At 34.3% G+C, this 18110-nt stretch overlaps 2 protein-coding genes across 3 annotated transcripts in view; both read left to right on the top strand.

Moving 5' to 3' along the window:
* Positions 1–3090: 3090 nt before the first annotated feature.
* Positions 3091–3808, top strand: LOC110036205 (mediator of RNA polymerase II transcription subunit 32-like). The gene is given in 2 exon segments (XM_020740603.1): positions 3091–3242; positions 3244–3808. Coding segments are annotated over 2 exon segments (444 nt in total). The 5' UTR covers positions 3091–3195; the 3' UTR covers positions 3641–3808.
* A 6887-nt stretch (positions 3809–10695) lies between these two features.
* LOC110035713 overlaps positions 10696–18110 on the top strand; it is an 8193-nt gene continuing 778 nt past the window's right edge. Inside the window, exons 1-2 of one of the 2 annotated variants that reach the window (XM_020740002.1) lie at positions 10696–10993; positions 11087–11302. In XM_020740002.1, coding sequence (XP_020595661.1) covers positions 10766–10993; positions 11087–11302 — 444 coding nt within the window. In that variant the 5' untranslated portion in view covers positions 10696–10765. Of the gene's footprint in view, positions 11000–11086; positions 11303–18110 lie in introns of both variants that reach the window. The other variant, XM_020739994.1, reaches the window with a different exon arrangement.

The raw sequence follows: 18110 nt of genomic DNA, 5'->3' as shown, positions 1-18110 counted from the left end.
AGCTCGTTCAAGACTCTTTCTTTAGTTTAAATAATAATCCTTAGGATTTCGAGGTTGTCTTTTATGACACGAACCTCTCCTTTTTTTTTTAGGCTCCTGCATAGTCCCGATATGCAGTATGTCCTAACTTGTTTTAGGATTCTGAGGTAGTCACTCGACGTAAAACCTCCTATCTTTCTAGGCTTTTTGTGTAAATCATCATTACACAAATCTAAGTCCTAATTAATAAAACTGACAAGAGTTAACTTAAATTAATATCATCCTAAATTGAGCCAAACATTAGGATAGTTTGGGGGATTACCAAGAACCTATTCTGGATCCTTAATCTCCCCTACTTTCCTACCTTTGATTCTTAAAACAAAATCTTTCACTTTTGAACCAATCCCTATTGAAAATTTCACAATCATGTTCATTGAAAACCCTTTCCTTTTGAACTCATGAAAATAAAAGATTCCTGATTTTTATCGAGAGTTTTCTTAGGTGATCCGTCGCTTAAGATATAATTAACTATAGGGGCTTGCCCTTATAGGGAACTTAAAAGAACCCAGGCTTAAAATAAACCCTATTTGACTACCATATCAAATAGGGGAATCCGTCGGTCATCATGCAAACTTGCAGATCAAACGGAAGTCATTTATTTCCATAGTTTATTTAATTGAGCTTATTATCAAGTAGTGTATTACCGTTCAGGGTGGTACATTACTCGTGGTTAGCTCAATTATCCAAACTGCAGGAATCAATGGGATCAGTTTGACCCCATTTTCTTTAAATTAAAATACATAATTTCTAAACACTATATTACGCTAAATTAAACCACACACAGCCGCATGGCGACCGACACTCCCCTTAATAATTTTTGATCCACTCTCGGAATCTGACGAGCTTCAGCAGAAAATCTGTGGAAGTAGTCCTTGAGCGACTCTCTTTCACTTTGACAAATTCCCGAGAGATGGGATGAATCATTGATGATCCTTCAATTTGAGATGAACTACTCCGTGAACAGTTTGACAAGCTCGTTAAAGGTGTTTATAATGCCCCCTAACAAAGAGTAAAACCAGGTTCGAGCTTGTCCTTTAAGAGTAGTTGGGACACTTGACATAAAAGCGCATTAGAGGCACGTTGAATGTGGATGATGGTTTGATAATGATCAATATGATCGTAGGGGTCGGTTATCGCTTCATATGTATCGATGTTCGTAAGCTTGAATGTTGTTAGGATGGGGTGTTGGAGGACCGCATCTGCTAAGGGAGGTGATTCATGAATGTTACGGTAAGCGTAGAGGCAATCCTTTTTTCTATAAGAGGAACTCTTTCCGGACGAGGCGTCGCAGTTCATTACAAATGACATTATCTGGAATGGTAGGAAGATGTGGCGATGTCGGGTGAGCTGCACGAGATGGGTGAGTGGAACTTGCAGTAACTAGGAGTTCAACATCACAACCTGACAGGGGATGTGTTCCTTCTCGAGGAGGCGGGCCGATACGAGTTTCTCCGAGTGGTATTTTTCTTGCACGTTGTAGGGAGTTAATGATAAACAAATTTTATCCAATGGTGTAGGCAGCGACTGTTGAGCCCCGCGTAGGAAATGCAAGATCTCTAGTTGAAACTCCTCCATTCTACACATTCGATCTTCTATTGAAGAACCCGAAACACCTTCGTTGGCAGGATAATGTCTTTCAGGGCGGGAATATGAAGAAGCATGCCGCCCTTGGCTTCGTGACTGCTCCATGGAATGATGTGTGTTGGAGCGGGATGCTCCGTTGTCATGAACATTGTGTCTGGTGACCAAGTAGTAAACCGCGTAAGTACTTTAGTTGTGAGATTGAAACTTTGCCACAGACGACGCCAAACTGATGTGTGTTAGAAAACTCGCGATGGTAGAGTAACGGGCTATCGTTTTAGCGTTGTACGAAAGTTCAGCACACACACAGATGAAAGAGAAATAAGCGGTGATGACTCTAGAAGTTTTTACGTGGAAAATCTGTAAGGGAAAAACTATGGGGCCTGACCCAGTTGCTAAAATTCACTATTGATTGATGATTACAAAAATCCCTCGTCCGACATACAGGAAATGATAAATATATTTTTCAGATTACAACGTCGACTGATGACGTCTGGTTGATGATAATCAATGATGGCTAGTGGTGGTCGCTGACGATTGGTAGATGTTGACGAAGGTCGGCGATGATTGATGACGATCGACGATGAGCAACATAGGTTGATGGAGGTCGACGGTCGGTGGTGGTCTACGACTATTGGCGGTGATGTTGAGCTGCAGCTTCTCTTAAAGACCTCAATCTCTCTCTAGACTTTCGCCCCCTCTCATGAGAATGATGAGACTCTATTTATAATATTCTGGGTGCAATTAATGCAGAAATATGAACCACTTTGATATGACGGTCCAGAGAGCATCCCTCAAGAAGTCATTTGATGGATGTTTGAGTGTTTTAATGATGTCAAAATTGAGTGATCTTGGGTCGTTGGATTCGTTGGATTCGTCTTGTCAAGACGCTCGATTCGACTATAAACTCGCTGAATTCGACATTCGTTTGATATTTCAAATGCATTCAAAAATCTTTTAAGAATGATTTAATTACTTGATCTAGACTTGATTTGACTTGAATTACACTAACTTTGATATCATTAGATCCGTCTCATCGAGTCGGTCAGCTTGACTATAAGTTTGCTGAAATCAGAACTCTGGACGACTTTTAATTGAAGTTTGAATATTTTTTATTCAAAAGCTTGCCTCGAGATTCGTGTCATCTCGAGATTTGTGATGGAAGATGAAAAGTTGTTGGTGATGTATCAGAGCTCAATCTAACTTAAAATCAAAACGAGTTAAGAGTTATTTGGGCTAATCGATTCTGCCATAAATCAAAATAAGATGGCTCAAATTGATTTAATTCAGATTGGTGTGTGTAATTCAAACTGTTCTCCACCTAATTCAAGTCGATTCGTGTATGAATATATATATATATATATATATATATATATATATAAAACTAAAAATAGAAACAAATTTATTTCAACTCGATGTAAATGAGAGCTAAAAATAGAAACAATTTTTGTGATATTAATGGCGCTAAATTCACAGCCCATCCCGTAAAAGTAGTTTCGTCGGGCTCCTCCCGGTTATATAACTCCTCTCCACACCCAACCTTCCCCTTTCTTCCTCCTTGCGACGTCTCCGGCCATGGACGGAACCGTCGACGCTCTCAGCAGCGCGTACCACGACTTCGTAGGCGCCGCCCGCCGTCATCGAAGCCAAGGAGCAATCCGGAGGGCAAAAGACTGCGGCCACCGAAGCTGCCCTCGAGAACTTCAAGCAACGGTGGGAACTCTTCCGCGTCGCTTGCGACCAGGCGGAGGAGTTTGTCGAATCCCTAAAGCAAAGGATCGGTTCGGAATGCCTTGTCGATGAGGCCACCGGCGCGACGCCGGTGAAACCCGGACAGCTATCTGGCTCCGGCATACCGCCGATCAGCGCAGTGAGGCTGGAGCAGATGAGCAAGGCGGTTCGATGGCTGGTGATCGAGCTACAACATGGTTCCGGGGCGGTTACTGGCGGCGGGTCGGTGGCGCATCATAACGCATCTGCTCCGTTTGATACTAGGTTTTCGGATGACTCGACTCAGTAGGTATGCTAATTAGGGTTTGTTTGAGTTTTGTTTCGATCTGTACTTACTTCCAGGGAATCGTACCGATGGATGGAAACTATAGATGCTGTTATGAAGTATTTAATATTTATGTTTTTCGAAATCTTGGTTGGAATAGCAGTGAAGCCGAGTGATCCCGGAATTTCTTTATTTTTGGGAGTGCTAAATCGATCAATTTGGTTGCCTTGGGGAAATGAAACTAGTACCATACATGTAGACATGATTAAAAAACAATGAAGCAATGAAAAAGATGAAATAGCACTATTAATGATCAGAATGATCTACATCCACGAGTTGATAAGGCACTTATATAATTCCACTATCAAAATATCTGCAGATGAATACAAATTGAGTAGAGTAATAAGATTGAAGAAATTTTCTTTCTAGAAAGCTAATGAGAAGGTTGAGAAGATTTTGGAGGAAATGGGAGTTCTCAAATATTAAGAACAACAACAAATAATTTCTTTTGCTGGAGCTGATCACAGTAGGATGTAACCTGTGACTCCTTCTCACAAAACTCAGTTGCACGAAGAGCTCTCATTTTTCAAAGGAGCTCTTTGGTATTGTGGTTCCATGACACCATCAAAACCTTCATAATCCTATTTTGCAAGGGATAGAGGTAGGTTTTATTATCTGGCTTTGGATAAGATATTACAAAAGCATCCTGCATGCTTTGATATATTACCCAGCATTTCCTTCTACTTGTATCAATTCATTCACATCAATGTGTGAATGGACTACCAAATCTGAACAAATCACTGAAGTCTTTTCCTCACCTAAAGCAATGGAGGGCATCAACAACTGCACTTATCAATAAAGTCCAGACTTTGTATGAACTCAAGAAATTGTTCGCCTTGGTAAACATGTCATAAGGGTTATGTTGTATTCAAATGATCTTATGTAAAACCTCACCATATTCAATTTTGTTTCTGATGTGATATCAAACATCACTGTATTCATGGAAATTCACATCTTTATCCAAACCCCTCAATCGGTTTGGTTCTATGATATCTTCATAAAGTGCCATATAATCTCCACTTTTAGAGAACAATAATTTTAGGCTAGAGACAAGCATTCCAAATAATGAAGTACCTTGAAAGATGAAATGCATATCCAATATGAGAACTCCTTGCGCAAAATCATTTGGACGACTTGAATTAAAAAATCTCACAACTCTGCAATAAGATTTGACCAAACCAAATGTCAAATCTCAATCCCTAGCGCCTTTTAGATACCTCAAAATCCTCTTCATAGCCACATGTCTTACCACATGTTATTATATATATATATATATATATATATATATATATATATATTGCTTACAACACTGGCGACATGTAAAATGTTTAAATGTATACACATCATAACATTTATGATACTTCCAACTTGCTACTTCAAGCCATTTTAGTTATGTAGTTCTTTAGGTGATATAGAAGAAATTGCTGAAAACTGAGTGAAACTTTTCTAAAACATTTATGTCTTTTTTGTGTTAGAAATAAAACAATGTTTTTCTATTTTCTTACTATCTTTATTCCCAAGTTATTTTAGCAGCAAAAAATTCTTCATTTTCAAATGCTGCACTCAGGTCAATTTTGACTATTGAATTATATGGAAAACAACACGTCAACATGCAATAGTAGATATGCATAAGATTTATTCTTGAAGTTCCTTAATATGCATATTTCTATTAAATCGGCTTCTCCTAAACTCATAGCTAATCATAAAATTACTAAACATCTTTTATCGTTATCTTGGAGAATGTTTCAAGCTGTATAAAGACATACACAGTAGGCACACATGCTTTTTCTTTCGTGTATCTTTAAATCTTGATAGTTGTTGGCCTGATTCAAATCATCATGGGAAAGTTATCCTTACATCCAATTAATCGAACTCCAGATCCAACACTACAATCATTGCTAACAAAGTAAAAATAAATTACGCTTAACAAAAAGTGAGAAAACTTACTTGAAGTTTATACATTCTTTTTTATTATAGTCTCTTGCCTACAAATCATAATTTGTATCTAATGTTATCACCACCTTAGATTCCCTTATTGTTCTTCAAGATTCATGTGCAATTAGTAAATCATTTACACTTATGGAGTTCAACTCCAGATCAAATGTTTTATTTATCTACAAAGAGCTATTAGTTGCCACGGATCTTGCTGTTTATTGTCTTGATTCTCTCATACTGTTAAATTCCTTTAAAAATGAGTGGCTCATAAACGTTAATAAACTTTATAATACTCAAAACACAAGCAACCCAACGAGAAATGAGGGATCCACGCAATTAATTTTCTAAGATGATTTAATTTGCCATTTAGTCTTATGAGAAGCAACATTTTCTTTTGGCTATGATACATCTCCTCTTAAGGTGGAACACAATGGGTTGATGCAATGAGCTATAATTTTACTATTCTGCTCAATTTCAAGGCTGACATATTTTTATACTTTCTAATATCCTTCCAATTAATTAAACCTACACTGAATTTTGTTTAAATGTATATGATTTATTAAACTCGAAATCCCTACCAATTAAGACGCTAAAATGTTTATCCTTTCACGCTATATGCATACTTAATGAATAAGTGCTCATTAGCTCTAGGGTCCAACTAATTCTCTTTTATGTAAGCATAAGCAAAACAATCAAATAGTTGTAGAGTTGAAAAAAATATGCAGGTTGACTCCATCATACTTCATCGAGAGTATAAGCAAAACAGTCAAATAGTTGTAGAATTGAAAAAAAAATATGCAAGTTGACTCCATCATGCTTCATCGAGAGTATTGAAATAGTTAGAGATTTATTTCCCATGTAGCATGCAATATTAATAGTCTTAACCCAAAAATTGTTCCTTATACTTACATTTGATAACACGTATCTAGCCCTCTTCACGACTGTCTTGCTCAATCTTTCTGCGTCTCTATTATGCTGAGGTGTCCTCACTGCATTCTTATGCCTGATAATGATTTTCTTTTGACAAGATCTTTGAAACTCAAAACAGATTTCAAACAGTCGTCGTTCCTCAACATCTTGATTTTCTTACTTATTTACTTCTTGATAACCACATTTTACTTTTTAATCTCTCCGATATATCACTATTTTGTTTAAGTATGAAAACCTATATCTTAGGAAATCACATATGAATGTAAGAACATGTATTTAGATATACATTTTCATCTAAAATTTGCTGGACTCCACATGTCAAAATGGAATTCTGATAATAAACTTCAATTTGTGATTATTTCTTAGAACACTATGCTCATATCTCTTTAGAGCTCTAGTCTTCTAAAAGTAAAGCAAGCTTCTCATTTTTAACTTTGAGGCTCCACTTTGACATTCATCCAAGCCTCTTGCACCATAATATAGTATTTTCTTTGAGAGAGAAATTGATGCATAACATATCATTGTGCTCCCTTGTTGGAACTAAAGATGGTTATTTTTTTTATCTTCATTAGAACTACGAAAGCTTCAAAAACATGTAAAACTCTACCATGAACTGTGAATTTGCACCAATTAGAATTTAAATAATCCAAAGAGATAATTTTGTCTTCTGATCAAGCAAATGTTTAGCATCACCCAACATCTTTTTAGCTCCATCATGTCTTTATTTAAATTACTAAATCTGAATAATCTTACATGTCATGTCATTGCTCATAATGTCATGTCTACTGTTATTTGAATTATAAAATAAAAATCAATATTTCTATTACAAAAGCAAGGGAATACATACCAATGATTGTAAAGTATTTAATAAAAACAATGTTTTTTTGTAATTATACATTTTCATAATTAATAAAAGCTGCATGGTTGTGGTCCTGTGGATGCAGGTCTCAGGTCTTCAAATCTTCTTAAATTTATGTTTTCTATGATTTGCTGTGTAGTTTCTATTTTAATTTCGTTCCCAGCAATATGATACAAGGCTTTAAAGTCTCATATGATGCAGTTGGGGAAATGTTGTTGTTGTTATTTCTGGCTTATTTAAATAAATTGTAAGAGTATTATAGATTAAGTTAGGGAATATTAACTTTAAAATATATTTTTTAACGTTATAACAGGACTGATATTACATAAATAGCATCATTTACGTAAATACAGAAGTCTAGGTGTTAGATGTGTAAATATGATAGAATTGTATGGTATGTATGTAAATGCTCGGATAGATTAAAGGTGCATTTGTTTCCACTGTGGCTTTATGAAATTTCAGTTTAGAAGTTGTTGTGGAAAATTTGTTATTTAAAAGATGGCGTTTTTAAAGTTGTGGAAAATCTTTTATTTCAAAGCTCGTGTTTCAAAAACAGTTGTTTTTTTTAAAAATTCAATTTTGAGAGTGTCGTGTGTGAATAAATATTTGGAATATCTTTCTGTTCATATTTAATTGTATTATGTTAAACAAGTAGGAATACAAAAATAAACTCAAAATTAAATTGTAGAATCAAGAGTTGCAAAGTATAATGAGAAAGACAAAAGGATCATTAAGGATAAAGTGATTTGACCATACGATAAACCTGCGCGACCTGATTTATACGAGAATCTGTTTATCTGTATTTACATGATAACATATAAAGTAATAATAACCACACTCACTACAGTAAGCAATAACTAACCAATACAACAATTTCACAACCAAATGATCATGTTATCTATTCTATTCAAATGATCAAATTATTTTCCACTGAGATCTAAAAAATAAAATTCATCTAAACTTCATTGTGATTATCTAAATTCCTTAATATGAAGCATCACCCATATTCCAATCAGCTTAGCAGCATTCGATCAGAAAAAAAATTACCAGGGGATTAAAACCTAGCAAAAAAAAATAATAATTAATTTGTGAAATAGAGAGGGAACAGCAACTGGCATGCCCGCGCCAATTCTGAGCGTGGGTGCCTTGAAAAACAGCACAGGGACGTTGCAGTAAGCGGCGCGGGCGCACCCATATGGGCACGGGTGTGCTGCATTCGAAAGCGCAGGTGGAATGCATAACGCGGGACATTAGACACGGTAGCGATATTAGAAAATTTGCACCCCAATTTAACCGCGATCCACTGAACGCACGATTCAAATGTGAGATCCATCGATGTGGTTCAGAACTCCAGCTGATGCTGAAAAGGCGAAACAAACACACGCTAAGATCAATCTTGCTGCTCAGAACGTGATAGTGCACAATAAATTGGCCAAGTAAAGAAGGCTAATTTGTCTCACAGAAGTTGTCAAGTATTTATTAATCTCACTAGCGGGGCCTAAGGAGATGTCGCTTTTAAGCAGTGGAAACATGAAATGCCGGTGTTGACACTTAAAATATGTACAAAAAAAATTCCCAGAGAACTATTACTTGAAAAGCCCGTGTTACAGTGCTTGATAAGATAGGGAAATTTACATATATACCACACAATTCTTACGTATTTACATATCTAACATCCAAAGATTAATATCTACTCCTATTAACATGTGTTATTAACTTACACATGAAATTATGTGTTGAACTTTTTAAGAAGACAGGAATGATGACATTTTTGATTGTGATGTTAAACATTTGGGTGTTATACACATAATTATAATTGTTTAGTTGTTAGACATGTAAATATGTAAGAATTGTATGGTATGTATGTAAATGCCTCAAATACATATTTTGAGCACATTTTTTGTTTGATCCAAATTTTTTTTTTAAAAATTGTATTTGGTTTGTTATTGTGCTAAATATATAAATGAAGGAATTCGTCTTTGAAAATGCTCATTTATACCACATTTGTGTCCTTGCATTGTTTGTATGTAGAACAAAATGCATTATTTTGCACTTTTATAATAGGGAAATTTACATATGTATCAGATAATTCTTAAGCTTTTACATATCTCACATCTAAAATTACATATTTACATACATAATATTTTGGTGTTTAAAATCTATGCATGAAAAAGTACATTTCACTTTTAGGATGTGATAATAGTGTTATTTTTTGATGTTTGATTAAAAAATGAGTAGCATGTATGTAAATATGATAGTTTAGGTGTGGTGTATGCAAATACATAATAATTATGTGCTAGATATATAAAATGCCTCTTTATAATATTAGGTATATGAATTAATGCACCTTTAAGCACAATTAATCAATCTTTGTTTGATCAAGGCTGACTTTAGTGAATATCAAAATATCCCAAATATCATTTTACACTCTAGATATAAATTAAAATAAATCCTTATAAATTTTTAGAAGATCACAAGCCGGCACCAAAAGCCTATGATGTAAGTGAGTCAGGTCGACTATTGAGTCGGCTTAAGCTAAACTCGATAAGTGGCTCATAAACGGAGCTTGATGAACAAACAGCCAAAGCTCAAGTTGGCCCCGAGTCGACTCGATAGCTCTTGAGCTTGCTCATTTAAAAATATTAACATAAAATGTACTTGAATATATTAAATTTGAAAATTTTATTTTTAAAATATTAATCAATTAAAAAAATAATATTTTATATTTTATAACAAATATTTTTTTATTATTTTTCTCATAATTATTCATTTTATTTGTCATTTTATTAGAATAAAATCTTAAATTAATATTATTTTTTTTCTTTTATTCTAAACAAATTAGCTAGTGAATGAGCTTAAGCTCTTAGTCTTAAGTTTGAGAGAGGCTCGAGCTTGACTCGATCTATTCACAACCCATGCAAAGAACCATGAACAATACACAATTTTACCTTACATGCAAAGAATGCTAAGAAAGCTAATTTAAGAAAATCTCAACATATTTATAATTCATTCTTTTTATTTACATAAATACCTCACAATTCATATAAATTTACATATTTAATATCTAAAATTTCTTATTTACATATATAACACTCAACTTTTTAAAATCTTATTAGCATGTAACTCGTTTAAATATTTTTTTAAAGTGAAATACACATTTTAATATATATATTTAAACACAAAAGTTACAAATATAAATATAAACTTTTGGATGTTATATATGCAAATACATAATATTTGTGTGGTATTTATGTAAATTTTTTTTAAAAAGAAACATTGGTAAATATTTTCGCCTATAAAAGGAAACACGGGCATCATCTCCCTCGCTCTGCCTGCGTTTCTTGGGAGTTGAACTCTCCTCAGAGATGAAGGAGTGGGATCTAATTCCCACCATTTCGGCGGCATCGTCCGGCACCGGCAAGCCCGCCATGGAAGCGGGACTCTTTTACCGTAGCAGGTACAAGTTATGGGCCCTCGCTCTCATTCTTCTCCTCGCCTTCTGGTCCATGCTCGCCGGCACCGTCACTCTAAAGTGGTCCGCCGGTAATCTCAACGGAATCTCCGGTGATTTACTGTCTCATGAAGATCTCGATGTGCTGGTTATACCATAAACCTAGCTATCCCCAACTATCCTCGATTGCTTGACTCTCCTCGTTCACTTTCTGAATCGATTTCTTGGTTTGCAGGAAGTGGAGGAAAGGGAGAAAGTAGTGAGGCATATGTGGGACGTGTACACGCACAGCCAGCGGATTCGATTACCGCGTTTCTGGCGGGACGCCTTCGAGGCAGCGTACGAGGACCTCGCTAGCGATGAGGGAGAGATCCGGGACGCCGCGGTAACCGAAATTGCCCGGATGTCAATGAGGATGATCGATCTTGAGCCGCCGCCCCCCAAATCTAAGGTAAATTTTGCCGATGTGGGTTCCTTAAATGAATGATCTTGGATCTGGAGTTTTGGTTCTATATTTTCTTCTAATCTTTTTTTACTGCCCTATTAGTAGGGACTAAGTTCTTTATTTTGCTGCCCTATTACTCAACATCTATCATTAGTTCTAGATTTTAATATAAAGAGTTGTAAAATAAAGAATAGTGGAAATCATTATCGTAAAATTAGATGTGTGCATCTAAAAGACAAATAAAATTATTTTTATGAGTAAACATCAAAATTTCAAGATCTGAGATGTTCACGAAAAAACCAATTATATGTGAGATAAAGTAACAAACACTATTAAATAAAGGACAAAAGATATACTTGAAAAATCAAAAGAAAAAGTTTTTATAAATAAAGATAGTTGGTTGTAAAATAATAAGGTGCAAGAAAATTAAAATATAAGTAGTTATGTTATAAAAATTGGTTTAAATATAAAAGCTTAGAGAACAGAAAAATATAAAATGACCCTTATGGAATGAGTAAAATTTTTGACGCTAAAAATTATGTTTTTAGTGATCTTTATAATAGATTAGTTACTAAAGATGGTGAAAATATATGTATAAACTAGTTAAACAATGAGAAAGAAAAGTAAAGTTTTAACTCAAGTCAAGTGTATTAAAGATGAAAATCAAAAAGTGTTTTTCTTCGAAAAAAAGATATTCAACATAGGTGAGTGAGTTATTTTGATATTCTTTTTAATGAAGTTTCTGAAAATGTAATCGACCTTTGTGATATTAATATTATTAATAATAATTTCATTTTTATCGTCACATTAGTAAAATAGAAATCGATGAGGCTTTAAAGAAAACCAGGGGTGGAAAGTCTATACGACATAATGATAAACCAATTAAAGTGTGGTAATATATAAGTGATTTGAGAGTTTTTTGACTTACTAAACTCTTTAATATTATCTTAAAAACTAAAAAAATGTCTAAGTGGACGAAGAGTATTTTGATATCCATTTTAAGAATAAAGGCGTGCATAAGTGTGCAAATTATAAAGAAATTAAGTCTAAAGAATTTATGTCGATGTGTCATACTTTAAAATTATCGGAGAGGGTAATTGAACATTGGTTAAGATGTATCACAAAAATTTCTCATAATCAATTTGGATTTATGTTAGGCAGCTCTACTATGAAAGTTATATATTTATTGAGAGGTTTGATGAAAAAGTTTAGAGAAAATAAAAATGATCTGCATATGATTTTTATTGATTTAGAAAAAGCTTACGATAAGGTTCCAAGAGATATTCTTTGGAGAGTTCTAGACAAGAAAGGTGTTGCTATGACATATATTCAAGTCATTAAAGATATGTATATTAGAGCTATTACTTTTGTTTGAATAGAAGAAGGATCGACCAAATATTTTCTTATTTTGGTTAAATCATATCAGGGATCGACTTTAAGCCCATATCTTTTTTGCTTTAGTTATGGATGCTCTTACTGGACATTTACAGGAGGATGTACCTTGGTGTATGCTTTTAGCTGATGATATCCTTCTCATGGATAAGACTAGAAAGAAAGCTAAAAAAAACTTGAATTATGGAGGTCTACATTGGAGTCTAATGACCTTCGTTTGAGTAGAGCTAAAAATGAATACATGAATGTAATTTTAGTATTAGTAGCTATAGTGGTAGAGTTGTAGCTATGGGTGATGAAATTATTAAAAAATGTGAACAATTTGTATATCTCAGGTCTATCATTCAAAGTAATGGTGATATAGACGGGGATGTCATTAGTAGAGTTCAAGTCGGTTGGTTGAAGTAGAGGAATGCTTCGGGCCTATTGTGTGATAAAAAAGTATCGTTTAGACTGAAAAAAAAAAAATTAAGAAGATGGTGGTGAGACTTACAATGCTCTATGGCATTGAATTTTGGCCTTTAAAAGAGGTGTATAAAACCAAGTTAAGTTGTGGAGATGAGAATGCTTGGGTGGATCGGTGGCTTGACACTTAGAGGCAAAATGTGAAATGAATATATCCGTGATAGGGTTGGTGTAGCTTCTTGGTGTAGGTTGGTGTAGCTTCAGTGGCAGACAAAATTAGAGAGAGTCGTCTTAGATGGTTTGGTCACATTAAACGTCGACCATCTGATGATCCGATTATGAGAGTAGTTGTTTTAGATTCGACTTATTTTAAGAAAGACAGAAGTATACTTAGAAAGAATTGGACATTTTGTATTAAAAAATGATCTTAATTTATTCAAATTAAATGAAAACATGACGCTTAATAAGACAGAATGGAGAAAAAAGGATTCATGTAGCAGACCCCACTTAGTGGGATAAATGTTTGTTGTTGTTGTTATAGAAGAGGTAGGTGATAGTTACTGTCATAAAGCTTATTAGTTTAGTTTGCATTGGATGTGTTAAATTGACGAAGGGAGTTTTGGGAGGAATTAATCAACAAACATTAGTATTTACAGTACAAGCTAATATTTAGTGATAGAACAACACAACGACGAGAGATATGGTTACCTGTTTTCATGGGTAATATAGTTTCAAAGTTTCCAAGCTGGGGAAAATCTAAGAATTATGTTGAATGGGGGCATTTTATTGAAATTAAGTTGTATCATCTTTAACTTTATTTTAGATTGTACTAGTTGCAATTTATTGAAACATTGATGGTGAGCCAAAAATTACTTCGGTGATCTTTCTAAGATATGATATATTTGTTTGTAATTTTTTCATTTATCTGTGTACAAAAATGGATATCATTAACCATTCTTGAGTTTTTTGATTTGGTTACACCTTGAGCGGTTTCATCTTTACTTCAAATGGTAATGTTATCATAAATTGGTTATTATGCATGCTATTTAGGCGAGACTTTTGTTTTTTAGATCTAATCATCAAGATTTCTTTTGTGGTAGGTGAGATATAAGTAAGGTATAAGCTTGAGGCCATTAAGTTGACAATAGGGAGGGCCAAAGTTTAAAATGGTGAAATTGGGAACCAATGTGTTTTTTCTTAGCTAAAAGAGGCATAAACCTCAAGGCTTAAGCCTCAAGAAAGAAAAAAATCATAAAATTAAAAATAATTCATAAATATGACAAACTATTGATAAGTTATCTTAATTTATTATCTTAAAAATATATATTACAAATCTTAATGTTATATATTGATATAAATTAGAAGTTTGAAATGTGATTCTAGGTAATTACACTTAAAATTTATATATTCCATAGGTAATCATTTACTTAAAATTTAAATATGAACCACAAATCTTAATTTATTATCATAAACACATAAATCACAAATTTTAATCTTAAATATTGATATACGGCAGAAGTTTGAAATGTGATTCTAGGTAATAATTCTCTTAAATATTTCATAGGATTCATGATCCATAGTGGTCTCATTATGTTTTCATCATATTCAAAATAAGCATCATATATATTATCATCTAATTATATCTCATTTGCAACTTTAAAATATCTTTTATTCACTACAATTTTCTTGTTAATATTGACTTAGATTAAAAGGATATATTAATAATATAATCAATTAATCATACTATAATTATTTTTTAACCTTTTTAAGGTATTGCATCAAATATATATAATAATGTAATATAATATATTTTTTTATATAACTTGTTCGAGGCGCTGCCTGAAACGCCTCAAAAGGCTTATAAGCCTCTCTGGTGACATTGAGGCTTAAGCCTCGAGCTTTTTTTTGTGCACCTCAATGGGGAGGACTAACTTTATGGTGGCAAATGGGACACAACTTGATATTTAAATGAGATTTAACTGTGGTGGTGGTGGAGCGAGAGGACAACAATGTGGTGTAGCTTTGGCGGCGCCAAACGACACTTGCATATTGATATTGATAAAACATCAAATAATGATAAATGTTTGTACGAGCTAAATGCGGATGAGATTTATCTCTCCAACTTAAGGCTTTGCTACACATATCTAGCAATTCTCTCGTGTTCTCTATACTCTAAGGTTGGATGAGAAGGTATGAAGGGTGCATAATATTTATAGAGGTATGAGAGGGGTATAATATTTAAATTCTATTAAACCTTTATGTCACGCTTCCTTAAAAATCAGTAATGCATAGTTCAAACTTTTTAGAGGTGACATGTGCCCGTTGCACTCAATGATTTGCCACATTCATAAGGTCCTACCCGTTGTCTTACTATCTGCCAATTGCCACTTTAGCACGATCCCCTGCCAGCTTGAATTGCATTCCATAGCCTTTATCATTGATTTTCCTCATCAGAATGGCCATTTTTTCCTTCACTAATAAAGCAATGGGTATCCCAACCCCCTATACCTTTAGGACAATAGCTCTTAATGCCTTTTATCCCCTGCCAGCCACATCAACAACACATTAGCTTCCAAGGCGCCTATTAGAATCTCCCTCTACAGAAGTATAATTTGTTGAAAAATAAGCTTTAGTTTTTGCATAAGTCCTTGCATATGTGATGTGTGTACTTTTTATGCCATGAGAAAATTTTCTTTTTATTCATGGTAGAGCCACTCTCTTATTTTACTATAGACATAGACAACAGAGCCCAACCGCATACATCTTGTTTATCTTATGCTCTTCTCTTTCTCTCTCTTTACCAAAAAGACGTTGGTCTCCTCTCTGTTGCTTCTCTCGAGGAAGGAGCATGTTTATTATGCCACCTCAACCCCTTATCCTTCTTGATTTCCACCAACGTCGCCTCCGAGATCCATTGTCTTCCTCGCATGCAATTAAGACTCACTTAAACTACATCACTGTAGATCAGGCCATCTCTTTGGATCCTCTCGGGCTAAGCTTCTTCGGTCTTCCCTCCTTAGATCCTCTTGTTCTCACAAATGGTTGCTTAGGAATGGAACACTACTGAATAACTTCTTTGGAGCCTCCTCTCCATCCTTCTGCCTTCTGTCTCTTGCAGAAAGATTTATTGCCTCATTTCTCATCCCTGATGAGCTGACCCACTTCTACATCCCTCTCTACCTTTGAATCATGTAGTATCCTGGCTTGAGGGCTCGCCTTTCCTTTCTCACCCTCTAGTGCCACACAAAACGTTCTTAACAACAAACTGAGTTTTGCCCTTTGCAGGCTCAAGGTATTGATATTTTTTATTTATATTTCCAAATTTTATGTATGTGCATCTGCATATCATAAAATATTTTATAATATTTTTCTCTTAAAATATATACTGTCTCATTAAATGGGAGCAAACAATGAAAAGGGCTTCAAACGATGCCAAGTTCTGGAGAAGTGTCACAAGTCACAACTGAGTTAACCTGAGCATTAGTATATGTAAGAACTAATGACATTCTAGATTGACTATCAAAATTTTATGTTTTTTGATGTAATTTTTCAGTAGGTGTGCTATCCCGAAAATGTCTCATTATGAGGATGCATGATTGTGAAGGTCCTGAGAACAATTTACCTTTTACATTTAAAGGAATCATGTGTACTATAATGACACTCTTCACTAATACAACCTAGTATCATTTCTTTCCTTAACTCATGACATAGGATTTGATTCATTCTTGCCTCTAATTTTTTTCCGGAGCTTGTCATCCGATAAGGCTGTTAGGAGTTGCTTCTTGTTTGAACCTCAATGGCAATGGTTCTCCCCACCCTCATTGTAATGTCCTCTTAGAATTTGGGATGTTATAGGCTCAATTGCTTCAGCTTGGTTCAGTAAAGGAGGTCAGGCTTTGATACTAATTGGAACAATGCACTCTATTTTATGTAAAGTATCGTCTACTTAATCCTAGCCTGTCCCATACCAAGTTGAACCTCACGAGTTTATCATTTTTCCTGTAATTTCTTAGGAGATCATCCTTGCCATGAGTGATTCATTATGAGCCTGCTTAATTGTAGAGTTTTCAAGTGAACTATTCACTAGAACAAAAGGTGCATTTTATGTTATGTTATAACTCTTTTACTTAACGGAGTTTTGTGTCCTTTTTCTCTATTAACATATGGGATTTGGTTCATTCCTTCCTCCCTTTTTTTTTTTCTAAATAGGACATCTTAGAAGCCTGCTAAAAGCTGCTTCTTATTGCGTTGCGTGTGAAGGTCACTTCTCCTCTGTGTCCCACCGCTATTTTTTTTCATTTGTGTTTTTTTCTACAAAGTTGGGGAAATGTGGCAGATACTTTTTGTTTGAATTATTTACTTGTACATATTCCATCTAAAATTTGAATACTAAGCTTGGGTCACCCTCTTTTATTTTAAAGGGTTTGTTAGGTTTGCTGAAAATGTAATGCAGTGTAAAATGATTGCAATATAGAAGTATTATATTGTATTTGGAATACCTTGGAGTTGTGTGTTTCAAGGTAAAATAAACGTATGACTTCGTCTTTTTTTTTTTTTTGGCTTGAAGTAGAATGAAAATAATGTATCGTAAAAAATGTGAGGTTTTATATAAAGGGTTGTATATTTAGAATTTGGCCAAATTCACCAAATTTCAAATACAGAGAAAATGAACTACGAAATGTTTTCTCAATTCATTTCTATTTTATATTGTTTTTGTAATTCTTCGACCAAACACCTGAATTCTTAAAATCGCTATAAAACGAATGTTATGCACTCCTTTTACAAGCGACCCAACAACCCCAAAGTCAATTCAACGTTTTTTTCTTCTGCTTAGTCTTTTCATTAGTGAAACATATAATTTCAATGGTGTTAGTAATAGCTTGGAACTACTAATGTGTTTAATTATTCATTTTAGAGACGTGAGAAAATGGGGATTAGGCGTATGTTATAGCTCTGAGATTCTCTTCTATGTGTGTGTGTGTGTGTCTATGTATGTATGTATGTATATATATATATA

The sequence above is a fragment of the Phalaenopsis equestris genome, unplaced genomic scaffold (assembly GCF_001263595.1).
Source record: "Phalaenopsis equestris unplaced genomic scaffold, ASM126359v1 Scaffold000002, whole genome shotgun sequence".
In the NCBI taxonomy this organism is placed as follows: domain Eukaryota; kingdom Viridiplantae; phylum Streptophyta; class Magnoliopsida; order Asparagales; family Orchidaceae; genus Phalaenopsis; species Phalaenopsis equestris.
Note: the sequence above shows the minus strand (reverse complement) of the source record. Positions and strands in the feature narration are given on the sequence as shown.